Genomic DNA, 18,852 nt, shown 5'->3' on the forward strand with positions numbered 1-18,852 from the left:
TTTGAATTCATTATTATTATAATTTTTCATTAATAAAAAAATCCATGTTTTCTTGCCTCATTGTAAATCAGTAGTGGGATAAAGCAACTATTTTTGTTATCTGTTGCACATTTGGATTCTATAAAATGCAGTATTCAACATTTGAAGTGGATCAAAACCTTTCATCAAAGTTGTCCTGAAATCTTAAACCCAAAGGCATTCTTGTCTTAGGACAACTTTGATGAACTTTTTTGATCCACTTCAAATATTATTTACTGTTATATTTGTCGGTCAGCTCAGTGATGCACCACCAAAAGTTTTGCTGCCTTGATTAATATTTTATTCCTTCTCTGGCGTTTGTCATTGTAAAGACCTTTGGTGTGAGTTACAGGGACAATAAGGGACGAGTTTATGGAAAACAGAGTCATATGAAAAGGCCAGATATGCAAATAAATGCAGCTAGACAAAGTCTTTATAACTGCGATCCAGAAATGCAGAGACGCCGACAGTGAAGTTTTCCTCAAAGAAACATGCGTAGGTAATGCGTTTTCAGGTACTTTTCCTTCTTTATCGCTCGTGTTTGTGTGAGTCCAGCCGTCGTGAATGTCGTTTGCTTCGGGGTTTTATTTCGCTACATTCTTGAGTTGCATCAGAGCTTGTCTGCCAGAGAAATGAACAGAAACACCAGGATGAAGGAGTGAATGAATGAGTGTTTCAGGAGGCCTGGACGAGCCCAGCAGCTTCCTTTGATACGATGAGAGCGGGTAAGATCAGACCCAGAGATAATATCCTAAATACAGCCCTTTGTTGCTCACTGACTCATGCACTATTGTAAGAGGCTTTGTGACTCACTGCTTCAGAAGAGAAAAGTGTTTCTGATCCTAGATCAGTGTTAGTGACTTTCATTATGTCAAATGCTTCACATCATTTTCTTCATCAGCATGTTTGTGTTTCCAGTAAAAACTTAAAACATGCTACTCATAACTAGCCCAATCGAGGGGGTCCCCAGTTAAAAATCGTATCTCAGGCGATTAAAATGGTGTTATTGGAGTCGCATCAACCCACGGACATGAAAAACAACCCACAGCAACAGCGTTAAAGTAGTCCAATTCCACAGGGAAACTGCGTATTTGGCGACATTTCCGTCAAACGCTTGAGGTATTCAGCCAATCACAACGCACTGAATAGCTGGCCAATCAGAGCACACCTCACTTTTCAGAACGATAAGCTTTGTAGAAATTGATGCCTTTCAGAAAGAAGGAGCATGGAGGAGAAACAATAATGTACAGTATGTGTAAAATGAACCCTTTAAAGTCTACATTTATTTGAACAAAAGTACAGCAAAATTGTGAATCTGTGTTAAAGTGTAATTTATTTCTGTGATGCTCCGCTGTATTTTCAGCATCATTCCTCCAGTCTTCAGTGTCACATGATCTTCAGAAATCATGAAAATATGATGATTTACTGCTCAAGAAACATTTCTGATTATTAGCAATGTTGAACACAGTTGTGCTGATGAATATTTTTGTGGAAAATGTGATACATTTTATTTTTCAGGATTCACAGAAAGTTCAAAAGAATTTTCTATTTTTGGGAAAAAGACATCTAACATTATAAATGTCTTTACTGTCACTTTCTATCAATTTAATCCATCCTTGATGAATAAAAGCATTAATTTTGAATATTACTTAAAGTCATTGTTTTTTCACAAACTTTTTTTGCTGTACATGAGCTGAAAGAGTAATTTTTGACAAATAAACTAAACAAGCAAACTGTTATGCTGCTTCAAAGAGAGGTGTGTGTGTGTGTGTGTGTGTGTGTGTGTGCATGTGTGTGTGTGTGTGTGTGGTGGGGGAGAAGCATTTGTGGTATCCAGTTAATCCTGTTCATCTGAGTTTACTTTGAACGTGACATAAGTAGGTTTGTGTTAGTTTGTTTTGTAGGTAGACTCTCTATAAATATCTCTGCTGTCTCAGTTGTTGTTCTTCTGTTTTTATTTGAACGTTTGAGATTTGTTTGTTTTTATAGCTCAAAATATTAAAGGTGCTGTAGGGAACTTTTGTAAAAAAAAATATTTTTACATATTCATTAAACCTGTCATTATGTCCTGACAGTAGAATATGAGACAGATAATCTGTGTATAAATCAAGCTCCTCTGGCTCCTCCCAGTGTCCTATTGCCATTTGCAGAAACTCCATCGCTCCCGGTAAGAAACAACCAATCAGAGCTGCGGTCCGTAACTTTGTTTGTGTTCAAAATGTAGAAAAATGTATATAATAAGCGAGTACACCATGAATCCATTTTCCAAACCGTGTTTTTAGCTTGTCCTGAATCACTAGGGTGCACCTATAATAAGTGTTTATATTCTGACTATTTTAGATTGCTTCGGGGGTACCGCGGCGGAGTAACCCAGTACCTTTGTGATTCTTCATAGACATAAACAGAGAGAAGTAGTTCCGGCTACGATGTTCTTCCGCAAGACGCAAGCAGTTCTGTTTATTAACCGCTAGAGCGTCAAAAGTTACCCACCGCAGCTTTAAAGAATACGAACATTTGCAAGCGGCTGAAAATGAAACTTTGCCCCTCTGTACTGTAGGGAAATGAGTGCATTTGCATGTTTTGTCTGTGTGTGTTTGACCGTTTGTTCAAATGTGTGTTTATGTTCCCGTTGTAATATTGTTTATGTTTTTACAATATCGTAATCTAAGGTTCATATTTGTTCATTTACCAGATGCATGTTTATATACACTCTTAAAAATAAAGCTTCAGAAAGAGGTTCTCCCAGTGATGCAGTAAAAGATCTTTTTTTCTAAGTGACAAACATTTTAGAAAATCTAAAGAAACTTTTGTGAAATGGAAAGACAAAAGAACCATCAATGCCCACGTAATCCTTTATTTTCAAGAGTGTAAGATAACATACAGTGCATACTCTTGTCTTGCAGCTTTTCATTTGGCTGTGAAGTTACATGTTTGTCATTGCATTTCTTGTGCACAAGGCATCCAAACCTGTCCTGGCATCACTTGGTGCTGTTATTTTATGTGATGTAAAACTAGATGTTTCACAGTTTTAAAAATAAAGGCTCAAAAGGGGGTTTTCATAGTGACGCCACAGAAGAGTCATTTTTGTCCCATTAAAAAAAAAAACTGATTTCATTGAATAGTTCTTAAAGCAGTAGTTCACCCAATGATTAAAATTATCTTAAAATGACCATTCACTTAGTTTAAAGAACATTATAAACATCTAAAGACTTTTTTCCCACTATAAAGAATGTTTTATCCAATGGAAAGGTTTCATGGATAGAACCATCAGTGCCAGTAAAGAACATTTATTCCTAAAGTTTTTTGTGTAGCCAAAATTGTTCTTCAATTGTGGAGACGTACGGAAACCCATAATACTGCTTATTGATTTTAAGTTTCAAATAAATTTTCTTCTTTACCATAGTGTCCTTCCAGTAACGGCTAACACATCTGACACGTTTCGAAAGGAACATGGATTTACTTCAAGAGATTTGAAGAGCTCTGAAAACATCGGTCTTGATCAGTCTCAAACACTCAGAATCTGATCTGACCTGGACAATGGATGATTTAACCCCTCCCTAGGAGACATTATTTATCTTGCTGAAACTGTGCTGGACAGAAAACGTTAAAAGAAGCACAAACAAAACCCCAAAGACGGGCATGTTGGACAACTCCAAGGTCTCCGTCGAGCTGGGTGTCGCCAGACTTGGGAACGTCGTCGAACCCCAGAAACCTCGACTGTCATTGAGGGATGAGAACCGTCTTAGCTCTCCCAATCCTGACGAGGATCGCACCAGACATGCACTTAGCAATACTTCTTCTCACAACGTCCCAGGCACATCCACAGACTGGACTGGACCTGATGGTGTTGACAGGAGACGCAGTTTGGCGACGTTATCTGAGACCTCGAGGACCTCCAACGCCACCACTGAGGTCTCTCAGAGCTCTCACGTCAGGTTTATAGCGGATGATGAACCGAGGGAATCCCGTCGGACGTCCGGCCGCTGCACATGCTCCTGTTTCCGTGCGGTGAACATGGCGTTCCTGCGCTGTCTGGAGGAGACGCCGCTGCTGGTGTCTGGAGTAGTGCTGGCCATCCTCTTCTGCGTGACCATCATCATCATCATCCCCTCCACCGGCCGGGTGAGACCCCACTGACTCACTTATCAGTTACTCACCTTGTGTTGTTTGCACAACAATGCATAATTTTGTTTGCATCCCTGCTGGATCATACCTGATTAAGGAGATCACTATAAGGAACAGTTCACCCACAGCTGAAAATGTGGTCACCCTCAGTGGGATCAGTGTTTTCATCAGAAATGTAGCATTGCATTCCAGAATCAGGAGAGAAATTCTTCACCCATTCACTGCAGAGCATCCATTGATGCTAGTGATCGACCGATATTGATTTTTTATAACCGATACCGATACCGATTATTTGCATGTTTATGTACCCGATAACCGATATGCAGAACCGATATTTATTTACTGTTATACTTCTGTTTCTGACAATTATTACAACACAAATGAGCTGAAAAAAAAACATTTTATTTATAACAATCACTCCTTCCTTGCATACAAAAAAAACTTTATATTTATACACAAATAAATAGAGGGGTCTGAGTCCAAAAAATTTAAGTGCACTGTGCAAGTGCAAGTGTCTTTGTTTTAAAATAAAAGCTTTGATGAGGTAAAAAAAATAAAAACGGGTAAAAAAATAAAGCACAAAAATGATTCTAACATATTGGTGGGGGCGGGAGGGCTATTTAGGAGTGCATAGCTATTTAGTAGTGTAACTTAATACTCCCAGTTAAGCAGAACTAGGTTTTAGTGTAGAAAACAGAGTCTTTCAGCATTCTGCCCTGTAAGCCTGCTTCCTTCAAAAATTTCATGCAGTGGCCGTGCATGAGGCTTCCTGATCATCAACCCAGTCAGGTGCTGAGCAATATGAACGAACTTTTATCCCGAGACTATATAAAATTAAACAGCACTTGTCAGTTGGCATTTTATGATCTAGATTCAATCTAACGTTAGATCATGAAATGCCAACTGACAAAGTGCTGTTTGACTATAATTTAATCAACCGCGATCGCGCATGGAGATAATAAATAATTAATTTCCACAAAGCGGTAGGCTATATTTATATGTGTATTAGCGAAATAATTGTTATGTAGTAAATGATAATATAATCTAGTGTGTTTAAACAAGATAATCTTGTCAAAAGTTTCATTCAGTGGCATTGCTTGAGGCTTCCTGATCATCAACCCAGGTGCTGAGCAATATGAACAAACTTTTTTTCCCGAGACTATATAAAGTTAAACAGCACTTGTCAGTTGGCATTTTATGATCTAAATTTAATCTAATGTTTAATCATGAAATGCCAACTGACAAAGTGCTGTTTGATTATAACTTAATCAACCGCGATCGCGCATGGAGATAATAAATAATTAATTTCCACAAAGCGGTAGGCTATATTTATATGTGTATTAGCGAAATATTTGTTATGTAGTAAATTAAAATATAATCTAGGGTGTTTAAACAAGATAATCTTGTCAAAAGTTTCATTCAGTGGCCGTGCTTAAGCCTCCAGATCATCCGTCAGTTGCTAAGCAATATGAACAAACTTTCTCTTCTAGACTAATGGTGAGCAAATACAACAGATAGAGAATTAAATTCAACGCTTTTCAGAATCAGAATCAGAATCAGAATGAGCTTTATTGCCAGGTATGTTTACACATAGCGTACGAGGAATTTGTTTTCGTGACAGAAGCTCCGCAGTACAACAGAATAACAGCGACAGAACATAAAACACATAATAAAAGAATAAAAAAAACATTTTTTTTATTTTCAACATGCACTCATTCATGTCTGTTTTATTTAATTCATTTAAAGATACGTCTTTATTGGAGCAGGACATGACGAACACTACGTAACTCGATGAGTTCGTCTCAATTGTTTAGAAACAAGCTGCATAAATTAACTATATCAGGAATTTATGTCTCAGATCTCATTTGTGCATGTCTGTTATGTTAAATAAAGTTGATTAATTAAAGCAAACCAAGTAGAACATATACTTTACCTGTGCACTGAGTTGTTGTTGACTGATCACCTCAGACGCCCGGGCTGCAATGGCGGAAATCTCAAAACGGCCACAAGATGGCGCCGTAAATCGGCGAATCCGATATTACAAAACCGATACCCGATTATGGAAAAATGCTTAAATATCGGGAAAAATATCGGTAAACCGATACATCGGTCGATCACTAATTGATGCTATGCTACATTTTAAGTGCTAACCTTGAGGATGAGCACATTTTCAGCAAATCTTATTTTTTGGGTGAACTCTAACTCTAATCTAGCTTCAGATGTATTTTCCAGCAGGTGTGTTTAGACAGACATTGTCTGGATGTAGATTGTGTGAGGTGTTTGTTTCTCTCACACATCCAGAGCCTGAGCGTTCACGTGGCGGCGTTCGCAGTGGTGTGTGTGGTGGTGTGTGTGTGCATCTCGCTGCTGCTGTGTTTGCCGTGTTTGCCGGTGGTTCGGCGAGGAGAAACACCTCTGGCGCTCTTCATCTGGTCCATGCTCCTCATCATCGCCATCGTCTTCATCTTCACTGGAGGCGTCGTCACGGCCTGGGAGCAGGTCAGCGGAGGACGCTTCTTTAGATTCAGTTACACCTTCATTTAGTCCTAGTCCTTATGACAAGAATGCTATTTATTTGTTTTTAAAGCCAGAAACATGCTTTCTGAAAGAACACAGATCTTGAAGATAAATGCAATGACCCCATTTTAAGTATTTTTAGTTTTGTTTTCTAAAGGAAAAGTCATGGTAATTATTTAACACGTTTTTTTATGGTTTAGTTGTAGTTGTCTATAACAGCTTTTTCTTGGTCAGGTCGCGTTCTTTCTCTTCCTGTCGCTGTCCGTTTATACGGTTCTTCCTCTCCCGCTCTCTTGGGCTCTGAGCTTCGGCATCGGGACCAGTGTGTGTCACATCGTAATCATCAGTGTGTATGTGTCTGTCACCAGCCCTCACACACAAGACCTGGCCGTGCAGGTAACACACACACACACCTGAGCGGTTCATGGCAGCTCAGAGGAAATGTTATATGCAAACGTTGACAGTCAGCGAACGCCAGATGATTTTCCTGCCGCCGCACATAGTCAAAACCTCTCTCTCTTTCTTTCTCTGTGTGTATGTGTGTGTGTGTGTGTGTCAGCTGGTGGCGAATGCTGTGCTCTTTGTGTGTGTTAACGGTGTGGGTGTGTTTCATCTGTGGCACACTGAACACGCTCACAGAAAGTCTAACAAGAAGCGGGAGGACTTCAGCAGAAACCGTGCCACACAGGCCAAGCAGAAGCGCGACCAGGTAGAGATTTACACACTGTTCTTCATTCACAGTCTATGCATGCTGCTTTAGTTTTGAGATTGTGTTTATAGTTGTGAGAAAATGGTGAAATAGTGCATTAATAATAAATACAGTGTTTAATCGATGAACTCTTGTGTGCAGGAGCATCTGCTGCTGTCGGTGCTGCCGCGATACATCGCCATTGAGCTGAAGACGGAGATCGTCAAGCGTCTGTCAGATAAAAGCAAAGCCGAAGAGACCCCATCCAGTCGCTTCCACAGTCTCTACATACGACAGCACAGAGACGTCAGGTGAGAACACACACACACACTCACACACACACTCGCACACACACACACACATCACATTGTTTTTCTCTGGAGTTGAGTGTAAAGCCCAGCTCCTCGTGGCCAGCGGGTGTATCTGACTGAAGTGGTGTTATGTCTCTGCAGTATCCTGTACGCTGATATCGTGGGCTTCACACACCTGTCCAGCACCTGCACACCTGAGGAGCTCGTGGCCGTCCTCAACAAACTCTTCGGCCGCTTTGACGACATCGCTAAGGTGCGCAGATCTGCCTTTCTGCTCGGCTCTGCTCTTGAGTTAACACACTCAACTCTTTCTCTTCTCTGACTTCTCTCTGCAGAAGAACGGCTGTCTGCGTATTAAGATCTTGGGCGACTGTTATTACTGTGTGTCGGGTCTCCCTGACCCCATCTCTCATCACGCTCGCAACTGTGTTCAGATGGGCCTGGACATGTGCACGGCCATAAAGTGAGTCCCCCATCCAAACATCATCATCCCACTATCAGCCTTTTAATAGTGCCGTCTATAGACTATGATCTAAGAAAATGTGTCCGTCTTGAAGTGTGGTTATTTGTGACCTCTGACCCCTGCAGTAAGCTGAGGGAGGCGACGGACGTGAACATCAACATGCGTGTGGGCGTTCACACGGGGAACGTTCTGTGCGGCGTGATCGGTCTTCAGAAGTGGCAGTACGACGTCTGGTCAGATGACGTGACTCTAGCCAATCACATGGAGTCGGGAGGAGTGCCTGGGTACTTTACACCGCTCACATCTCATAACTACTGCAGTGTGATCAGTGATGATGATGATGATGATGATTCCTCACAGGAGGGTCCACATCACGGAGGAGACGTACGCTCACCTGGACGGGAAATACCAGGTGGATGAAGGAAACGGTGAGAGTCGTGATTCCACGCTGAAGGGAAGGAGAACGTACCTGGTCATCGATCCTAATACAGATCACTACGATGTCACACCTCAGGTGATCTACAGTCATCTTTATTGACTATATAGATCAATTATCTGTCGTGGGAACCTTTTTCCCCCCAAATTTTGTCTGAACAGTGCTTCAGGTTTTGTTTGTTTGTTTTTATTGTTTATTCAATAGTAATTTCTTAATTTTCTGGTTTGTTGCTAAAAGCTTTGCATTTTTTTGTGTGTGTGCTTTTGAAATTTTGTAAAATAAAGTGCCGCACACCTGTGTCTTTTTTTAATAATATGTAAAGTAGTGCTACTTTTCTGCAACAGTTTTTTCAAGTTCATCTTGTTTTGTTTTGAATACTTTTTTTGTTTGTGTGTATTTGTTAAGTTTTAAGGCTGCATTTATTTAAACAAAACATACAGTAAAAATGGTGAAATATTATTATGATCTAAAACAGCTGTTTTCTGTGTGAATATCTATTAAACTGTAATTGATTGCTGTGGTCAAAGCAGCATCATATTTGAAATAGAAATCTTTTGTAACTTTATAAATGTTTTACTGTCACTTTTCGTGGGTTTAATGCGTGTTTGATGAATAGCTGTATGAATGTGTCTCTGGTTGTTTTGGTGTGTCTCAGACTAATGAGCTGAAGGTGGACAAACAGGTGAATCGTCCGAAGCTGCGCGCGTCGGTTCGGATGTCGCAGTACCTGCAGTCCTGGAAAACCGTCATTCCATTTTCTGGACTCAACCAACCACAGACTTCGCTCGCAGCCCCGCCCACTGCTGCCAGCCAATCACAGCCACCCATGGTCAGTGTCAAATTATGATCAACGTCCAATAATACTGAATCATAAACGCTGCATGTTAATTCCTATCATTCCTTTATTTTGTCATCAGCAGGAGCTCCCAGAGATCAATAATCATAGGTGAGAATGAAAGGTTTATTCATTCACTTCAGCAATATAAATGTTGTTAGTGTACGTACCAAACAAATACTTACTTCGGATCAAGTACCAGAATCCTCCAAGAAGAGATCAGAGCTGACTTTCACTCAGTTTGCTCTGCAGTTCAGATAAATGCTGTAATTCCCTTTTGTTTCTTTTCTCAGAGATAACAGACTGATGGAGTCGTTAGACTCACTGGGCACTGAAGGGTGAGCAAACGATTCATACATCTACTCTTAAATCTAGTCATAAATCTAGTCTTCACAGTGAATAAGTCATCATATAATATTTGATTGAATATCATCTTTTTATTGTTTAGGACACGAGCGAAGCTGAACAGTGTGACATTATTTTTTAACAATTTTCAGCTGGAGAAGCAGGTGTGAATTATTAATGACCCTGGAGCACAAAACCAGTCACAAGGGTCAATTATTCAAAACTGAGATGTATACATCATCTGAAAGCTGAATAAATCATGTCTCCATTGATGTATGGTTTGTTAGGATTAGACATATTTGTCTGAGGTACAACTATTTGTAAATCTGGAATCTGAGGGAGCAAAAACATCTAAATATTGAGAAAATCATCTTTAAAGTTGTTCAAATGAAGTTCTTAGCAATGCATATTAATAATAAAAAATTACGTTTTGATATATTTATGGTACGGAATTTATAAAACATCTTCATGGGACATGATTTTTTACTTAAAATCCTAATGATTTTTTGCATAAAAGAAAAGTGAATAATTGTGACCCCTACAAATATGTTGTTGGCTATTGGTACAAATCCACCTGTGCTACTGATGACTGTTTTTGTGCTCTAGCACCACATTTAATCTTTGAGCATGTGTTTTTCCATGTGTTGTAGTTTTTTTGCACTCTTATTTTCTGACTGTGTGTGTGTGTTTGTGTCAGTATTCGTTAACTGAAGTCCAGGGGCTTCATCGCTCTGTCATATGTCTGGCCTTCATCTTCATCTGTGTGTTTGTGGTCCAGATGCTGACCTCGCAAAAGTGAGTAAATCTGAAATGTAATAATTTTAAAATAGAAACAATCCAAACACTTACTAAATTCCTGAAACATTTCAGTTGTATTAATTGTAACACTATTATAATTATGATGATTATTATTATTATAACGGTTATTAAACTTGATGATGATATTTTAGCTGAAAGGATACATTTTTTCCCATAGGTGTAATGGTTTTTATACTGTAGAAACTGTATATTCTATGTCCCTTCACCAACCCTACACCTAACCCTAACCCTCACAGGACACTTTGTGCATTTTTACTTTCTCAAAAAAACTAATTCTGTATGATTTATAAGCGTTTTGAAAAATGGGGACATGGGTTATGTCCTCATAAGTCACCCTCTCCTTGTAATACCTGTGTCATACCCATGTCATTATACAGAGTTCTGTCCTGATATGTCACAAAAACATGCCCACACACACACACAAGTTTAAAAGCTGTTTTCTAAATTTTTCGCTATGAACTGCTGAAATCTCTTTCATTCTCTTGTGTGCATACAGAAACTTCGCGCTGGCGGTGTCGTACGGTGCCACCTTCCCTGTCCAAATACTGATTGTGCTTGTGGTCTTCACTAAATTCCTAAAGGTATGACTGCATGTCTTATATATGTGTGTTTGTGTGTGCATTTTAAGAACATTCATAATAGTTATTTAAATGGTTAATGCTTTGAATTAAGTATAATCTGTTCTCTGTTAATAAAGAAAAAATATAGGATGTTTCATTATGATTCTGTTTTGTATCTTGTGTTAATGTTGTGATATGTGTCTGTGTGTCAGCGCTGGCACTCTAAGTTCCCCCGCAGCATCCGCTGGGTCTCGACGCTGTTTGACGGTGTGGCCACCAGGGCGGCGCTGCGGCTGCTGCTGGTGTTTCTCTGTCTGCTCATCATGCTGCTCATGGCAGTGCTGAACATAGTGAGTCAACAGCTGCACACTCACACACACCTGCACAAACATCAGCTCATGACACACACGACTGTTTGTGACCAAACAAAAGAATCAAAGCAGACAAAAACGTCTTTACACCACAAAAGCAGATGCTGTAATGCTGCATGCTCTTTCAAACCAGTGGACAATAAACAGCCAAAATACACATTTAAGTGTTCATTATAATGCCCTTTAACTATTGTGATACTTATGTCTATATTTCCTCAATATTAGTTTCTTTCTCCACTTCAGCAGTACTTACACACACCAAACTTAGCAGTTTCACTCCTCTCTATATTCTGAAGGTTTTAACCAAAGTGTTTGTTGATATATCATTCACATGAGTTTTATTATGAGGCTTTATTTATTTGCATCTAAAGGACTTTTTTCCTAAATTGAGATTTATCTCCACTTGAGCTGCACTTACAGACACCAAACTTAGTAGTTTTATTCCCCTCTATATTCTGAAGGTTTTTACCCAAGGGTTTGTTGATATATCATTCACATGAGTTATATTATGACACTTTATTTATTTGCATCTAAAGGGCGTTTTTAACCTAATTTGAGTTTTATATCCACTTGAGCTGCACTTAAAGACACCAAACTTAGCAGTTTTATTCCTCTCTATATTCTAAAGGTTTTTACCGAAAGTTCTGTTGATATATCATTCACAAGTTTTATTATGACACTTTATGTATTTGCATCTATAGATTTCAAATACAATAATGTTTTATTGGCAGTTAAAACAAAAAAAGTTTTTTCCTCCACTTCAGCAGCACTTAGGAAGACCAAAATTTACAGTTTCATTCCTCTCTATATTCTGAAGGTTTTTACCCAAGGGTTTGTTAATATATCATTCACATGAGTTTTATTATGAGGCTTTATTTATTTGCATCTAAAGGACTTTTTTCATAAATTGAGATTTATCTCCACTTGAGCTGCACTTACAGACACCAAACTTAGTAGTTTTATTCCTCTCTATATTCTGAAGGTTTTTACCCAAGGGTTTGTTGATATATCATTCACATGAGTTATATTATGACGCTTTATTTATTTGCATCTAAAGGGCGTTTTTAACCTAAATTGAGTTTGATATCCACTTGAGCTGCACTTACAGACACCAAACTTAGCAGTTTTATTCCTCTCTATATTCTAAAGGTTTTTACCGAAGGTTTTGTTGATATATCATTCACAAGTTTTATTATGACACTTTATGTATTTGCATCTATAGATTTCAAATACAATAATGTTTTATTGGCAATTTTCTCAAAACAAGTTTTTTCCTCCACTTCAGCAGCACTTAGAGAGACCAAAATTTATGGTTTTACTGCTTTCTATATTCTGTAGGTTTTCACTGATGGGTTTGTTAATATATCATTCACATGAGTTTTATTATGATGCTTTATTTATTTGCATCTAAAGGGCGTTGTTTCCTAAAGTGAGATTTATCTCCATTTGAGCTGCACTTACAGACACCAAAATTAGCAGTTTTATTCCTCTCTATATTCTGAAGGTTTTTACCGAAGGGTTTGTTAATATATCAATCACAAGTTTTATTATGACACTTTATTTATTTGCATCTAAAGGCGTAGTTTTTTAAAGTGAGATTTATCTTCATTTGAGCTGCACTTACAGTCACCAAATTTAGCAGTTTTATTCTTCTCTGTATTCCAAAGATTTTTATTGTGGGGTTTGTCGATATGTCTTTCACCTGAACTTATTATTAAAACATATTATTTATGAAACATAGCGAAAATGTATGTTTTTGTGTGTATTGACAATATTGTCTGGATTTTGGAGTGGTAAAAACAGAAATCCTAAATCCCTTCTGGAAAAACCCTTAACTCTAATATGTCAACAAAATAAAACAATAATTTTGAACCTGACTTTATCTAGTTCTAATAATACAATAAAAAACGTGTAATTACAAAAAAAACATTTGCAAATCTTAATGCAATCAGTCAACTGGGAAAGTATTGCCATTATTTATGAGTAAAATATTATTCAATATTATACTACTGCTTTTTATTAGCTTGAACATCTTCTAAGAAAGTCTAAACTTGTCGTGTACACATTTCACCAGAATGCATTTAATTTGTTTTCGCTTTTACTGAAGAACTACATTTCTTCTTCTATCGATCCTCTGCCCAATTAAGATCAAATTTATTGTTATGAAAGAAAGTAAGTTGATAAAATGTCTATATGTCTGTCTGTACAAAGTTTTAAACTTCATCTGTTTGTTTTGTAGGTTTTTATCCCAGGTGATAACTGTTTAAATGTTTCCCACAATGCAACAGTACTGAACACTCTCAATCTCTACACTGTGCCGGTGAGCTAATCGATCGAGGTGATCATTCACATTAGTACTGATGTCATATTTACCATATGTTTACATGATGTTATTGTGTGTGTGTGTGTGTGTGTGTGTGTGTGTGTGTGTGTGTGTGTGTGTGTGTGTGTGTGTGCAGTATTATCTGTACTGCTGTCTGCTGGGGATGTTGGGAGTGATTGTGTTTGTGCGTGTGAGCGTGTCTGTTAAAGTCTTCCTCCTGACCCTCGCTGTGGTGGTTTATCTTGCGCTTTTCCTGCACGTTTATGCTCCACGCTCCGACTGCTACATAAAACAGCTCTACAGCAACAACAGCACGTAAGAGACAAACACACACACACCTATATATATATATATATATATATATATATATATATATATATATATATATATATATATATATATATAAAAAAATGAGATCTAATGACTGAAAAGAGTGTAAGAAATATCTTGGCTCTGACTTTGTTTGTAATGTGAGCTCAAACCAACGGTACTTAAGCTGTAATAGTGTCTCAGTGATAATTAGCAAAGTAATCAATTTGAAAATTGGTATTATTGTTATTTTTTATAACATAATAACAATGCAAAACAACTATTATTATAATTAACTTTATTTTACAACAACTTTAATAATAAGGATCATTATTATTGGATTATAAACTTGATGTCATAGCATTATGACAATTATCATTGTTTTACGTAATTCTATAATTATCACTATAATTGTTTGTAATAAACATGATTATTATGTATAACTAAAATAACTATTAAATAAGTACTATTGTTGTTTTTATTATTATTATTGGATTATTCAATTTAACTCTTAGAACAAAACATTAATGTTAACAGTTAACAGTATAATTTTTACTTTAAAAATGAAGAAATATTGATTTCATAATTTTGATGATCATGAAGACAAACATTTATTTTTATTTTTATCATTATCATGTCAGTATTATGTTTAACAGTCTAGGCTCAGAGGCTGTTTCTGTGTTTCTTTGCATGTTAACTCTAACCTGTGTCCAGAAACCCTGTGATTGTTGTTAAAGTCAATACATTGAGTGTAATTAATATTTACTGTGATGTCTCACTGTGTGTGTTTTAGGCCAGGAGTTCTTAAGGAGCCCAAGATCATGTCTGGCATTTGGCTGGTCATTTTCTACATGATTTCCCTTATTCTCGTGCGACAGGTAAGAGTGTGTGTGCGTGTGTGTGTGTGTGTGAGCTTGTTTATGTGGTTAACGAGGACACAAATTTGTATAATGACATGGGTATGACACAGGTATTACAATGAGGAGGTGGTTTATTAGGACATTTTTAGTGTCCCCGTAATTTAAAACGCTTATAAATCACACAGAATTAGTTATTTTGAAAATCCAAAAATGCACAAAGTTTCCAGTGAGGGTTAGGTGTAGGGTTGGTGTAGGGCAATAGAAGATACAGTTTGTAGAGAATAAAACCCATTACGCCTATGGAGAGTCCCCATAAACCACATATACCAACATGTGTGTGTGTGTGTGTGTGTGTGTGTGTGTGTGTGTGTGTGTGTGTGTGTGTGTGTGTGTGTGAGTGTGTGTGTGTGTGTGTGTGTGTTTGTGTGTGTGTGTGAGTCAAGGATGCCCTTCAACTAGTTTTAATCTAAAGTAATATTCTTTACATATATATGTATAACTAGTGTTAGAATCGACTAACCACAGCAGGGTTATAATAGTTACTTAAATCTAAATTTAAAACCATAAAAAATACTGTTTCATTTCTTGAAATAAAATAAACAGAAACAGAAATGTAAAAGAAACAAAAACACAGTTTCGTTTTCAGTAGTTAAAGTACTAAAATAAGTAAAACTAAATAAATGAGAACTTATATTATATTTACATATTTTAACTAATAGGACAACACGCAATAATATTATGTTAAATCATTGACCAAGATTCTAATTAAAACAAAAAATATATATTAAAAAACAAAAAACAAATTCAAAATATTAACAAAAACTATAATAGTATATAAATCATACGAACTTTACACTGCATATCAGAGCCGAGATACAAAAAAAAAAAAAAAAGATTATTCAGGATAAACTAAAAACTAAACTAAAATACGAACTAAAAGAAAAACCTGAAACTAACACAAAAACTTTTTTTATTTAAACATTAACTGAATTAAAATATATAAAAAAACATTAAATTATTTTGTTTCAGCTAGTCGCCATGACAACATTTCTAATTTTACATTTACTTTAACTTGATAATAACTTGTAATAAAGTAAACACTAAGACTGAAACTAAAGTAAAACTTAAAATGACCAAAAAACTACATATACATATTCAGAAATAAATATAACGAACAAAAACACAACATATATATATATATATATATATATATATATATATATATATATATATATATAATAGCATTATAATGATGATGAAGTGCTATGCCTCAAAATAACAAAAGCACAAAGTAATTTTATTGGAACGTTTCTCTGTCACACATGGTTGTGTTTTGTTGGAAGTCACTGAAGCACAAAGCCTCCAGCAGACTTCCCTCCGTGTGTTTAATGTGCTGCAGGACGAGCTGGGCTCCCGGGCAGAGTTCCTGCTGGAGAAGTGCTTTAAGAAAGAGACGGAGGAGATGGAGACCACGAAGAACGTCAACAGACTCCTGCTGCAGAACCTTCTGCCAGAACACGTCACAGACTTCTTCATCGGAAAAGACATCCAGAACCAGGTCAGACACTCACAGAGACGCTCTGACTGCACAGCGCCACCTACAGGCAGATCCACATCCTTCATCAGTGTCTCTCAACAGACGGATATTAACCCTACAGCACTTTATCTGAGGCCTCTATATCTGCTGTTAAACCTGTTTCATACTCAATCTCAAGTCTTCTGTTGATAGTTTATCTAGTAAAAGCATTGCACAATCGCTTCTCGTATCAAATCTTGAGGAATTGTGATCAAGTAAAGGTCAGAATAAGGTCAGTAATATCTCCAGATAACTCTTACTGGACTGAAGCAGCTCAGCTTTGCTTGATTCTCCATCAATCATGTTTTAGAGTCTCAAATGCATTATGTGTTTGGATCATCTCAATCTCATTTTACTGAGACAGATTACTGGAGATATAGAGCCACGACTGATATCTAGATCATTTTCTGTCAGTATCCGCTCTACTGTTTGAAAGATCTCACTGATTTCATCATCAGATTGCATATTTTTGCTTGAGTCTCTGAATAAAATCGAGCTGTTTTTCTTCCACTATATGACCATGATAGCCTTAAGATTGAATATGATGTGATTTAGTTGTCTGTGATAGCACTGATTGTGTGTGTGTGTTTCAGGACTTGTACAGTAAATCATGCGAGTGTGTTTGTGTGATGTTCGCGTCCGTGCCGCATTTCTTCAAGGAGTTTTACAACGAGAGCAGCGTGAACAAAGACGGCCTGGAGTGCCTTCGCTTCCTCAACGAGATCATTGCAGACTTCGACGAGGTGCATGTCCGTCCGACGTGTGTTTGTCCATCCGTTTGTGTCGTTTTCTGATCATCATCTTCTCTGCAGCTCCTGAGCAAGCCCAAGTTCAGCGCCGTGGAGAAGATCAAGACCATCGGCAGCACCTACATGGCGGCGGCTGGACTGACCAAAGCTGCCACAGCAGACGAGAGACGGGTACGAGCGCTGTGAGTGTGTTTTACAGCTCACGTCCTGCACGTGTGTGATCTTCATCTGATTTACCTCCACAGACCAGCGAGGTGTCCTACAGTCACGTGCGCTGCATGCTGGACTTCTCCATCGCTCTGAAGGGGAAACTGGAGACCATCAACGTGCACTCCTTCAACAACTTCAAACTGAGGATCGGTACAACACACATCATTCATTTAACACTGAAGACTGGAGGAATGATGCTGAAAATACAGCGGAGCATCACAGAAATACATTACACTTTAACACAGATTCACTCAGAAAACAGAAACTATTTTAGTGTATTTACTAGAATTTTGATCGAATAAATGAGGTCTTGTTGAGCAGACGAGATGTCTTTTGAAAACACTGTACAATGGTATGAATCTGGCATCTCTCTGTGTTGTGTTCAGGTATAAATCACGGTCCTGTGATCGCAGGAGTCATCGGAGCTCATAAACCTCAGTATGACATCTGGGGAAACACGGTTAATGTGGCCAGCAGGATGGACAGCACTGGAGTCCTGGACAAAATACAGGTGACGCACCTCAAACATCACAACATCAGTCTGTCAACACCTCCGAGATCTGTGTTAGTGTCTGACGCTCAGCTGAGTGTGTGTGTGTGTGTGTGTGTGTGTGTGTGTGTGTGTGTGTGTGTGTGTGATCTCAGGTGACGGAGGAGACGGCGCAGGTGGCTCAGACACTGGGCTACAGCGTGACTCTGAGAGGAGTCATCAATGTGAAGGGCAAAGGACAGCTGACCACGTACTTCATCAACTCTGAGCAGTGACCCCAGCACGCCTCTAACATCACACCGTCTGACGAGGACAGAAACAACAAACTCTTAGATTTAACCAATTCTAGACCTGAAGGACGATCAGCTTCTGCTTCTGAAGTTAATCTATTGTTTTAAACAATATGCCAAGTGACCAACTTTTCTCCGTTTCCAAAGACTGTAGTTTTTTATTGAATCTGTAGTATTCCTCCTGAACTTGTTGCACTTATTTATTAATGTTTGCTCATATTTATTTGATGTGTTGTATGTTTGAGAAGTAAACGTGTATGATATCATGTCTAAAATAAAGTTCAATGTTTCATTAAAGAGTTGTTTGTTGTGTTTGAATGTTTATCTATTTCGTGACTAATGAAATGGCTGGCTAACAAGGAAATAAAAAAGTAGACTCTTAAAAAATGTTGCGTACGTAATGTATGGAGGCTAATCTTAGTTACAAATAATCATTGAGTGCTGTTGTTATTTGATTTTTTTTAAAATTATTAATAACGTAATGTTTTGGGCTGGTAAAATCATAAATCCATAAATAACACAAACTTAAGTATTAAAGGTAATAATAAAAAGTTTAA

At 37.7% G+C, this 18,852-nt stretch overlaps 1 protein-coding gene across 1 annotated transcript; it reads left to right on the forward strand.

Moving 5' to 3' along the window:
• The first annotated feature begins 477 nt into the window (after positions 1–477).
• On the forward strand, positions 478–18,567 carry LOC113105408 (adenylate cyclase type 2-like). Its single transcript, XM_026266459.1, has 26 exons — positions 478–743; positions 3,422–4,140; positions 6,445–6,642; positions 6,895–7,056; positions 7,220–7,369; positions 7,511–7,659; positions 7,801–7,912; positions 7,995–8,122; positions 8,248–8,406; positions 8,483–8,636; positions 9,214–9,387; positions 9,476–9,504; positions 9,687–9,731; positions 9,842–9,902; positions 10,436–10,533; positions 11,054–11,138; positions 11,330–11,467; positions 13,728–13,808; positions 13,948–14,126; positions 14,914–14,998; positions 16,380–16,538; positions 17,150–17,299; positions 17,369–17,476; positions 17,551–17,665; positions 17,902–18,026; positions 18,161–18,567. Exons 2-26 carry the CDS (start codon positions 3,658–3,660, stop codon positions 18,278–18,280), a joined length of 3,447 nt encoding a protein of 1,148 aa, XP_026122244.1. The 5' UTR covers positions 478–743; positions 3,422–3,657; the 3' UTR covers positions 18,281–18,567.
• The last annotated feature ends 285 nt before the right edge of the window (positions 18,568–18,852 follow it).

Source organism: Carassius auratus, chromosome 7, assembly GCF_003368295.1.
Source record: "Carassius auratus strain Wakin chromosome 7, ASM336829v1, whole genome shotgun sequence".
NCBI lineage: Eukaryota > Metazoa > Chordata > Actinopteri > Cypriniformes > Cyprinidae > Carassius > Carassius auratus.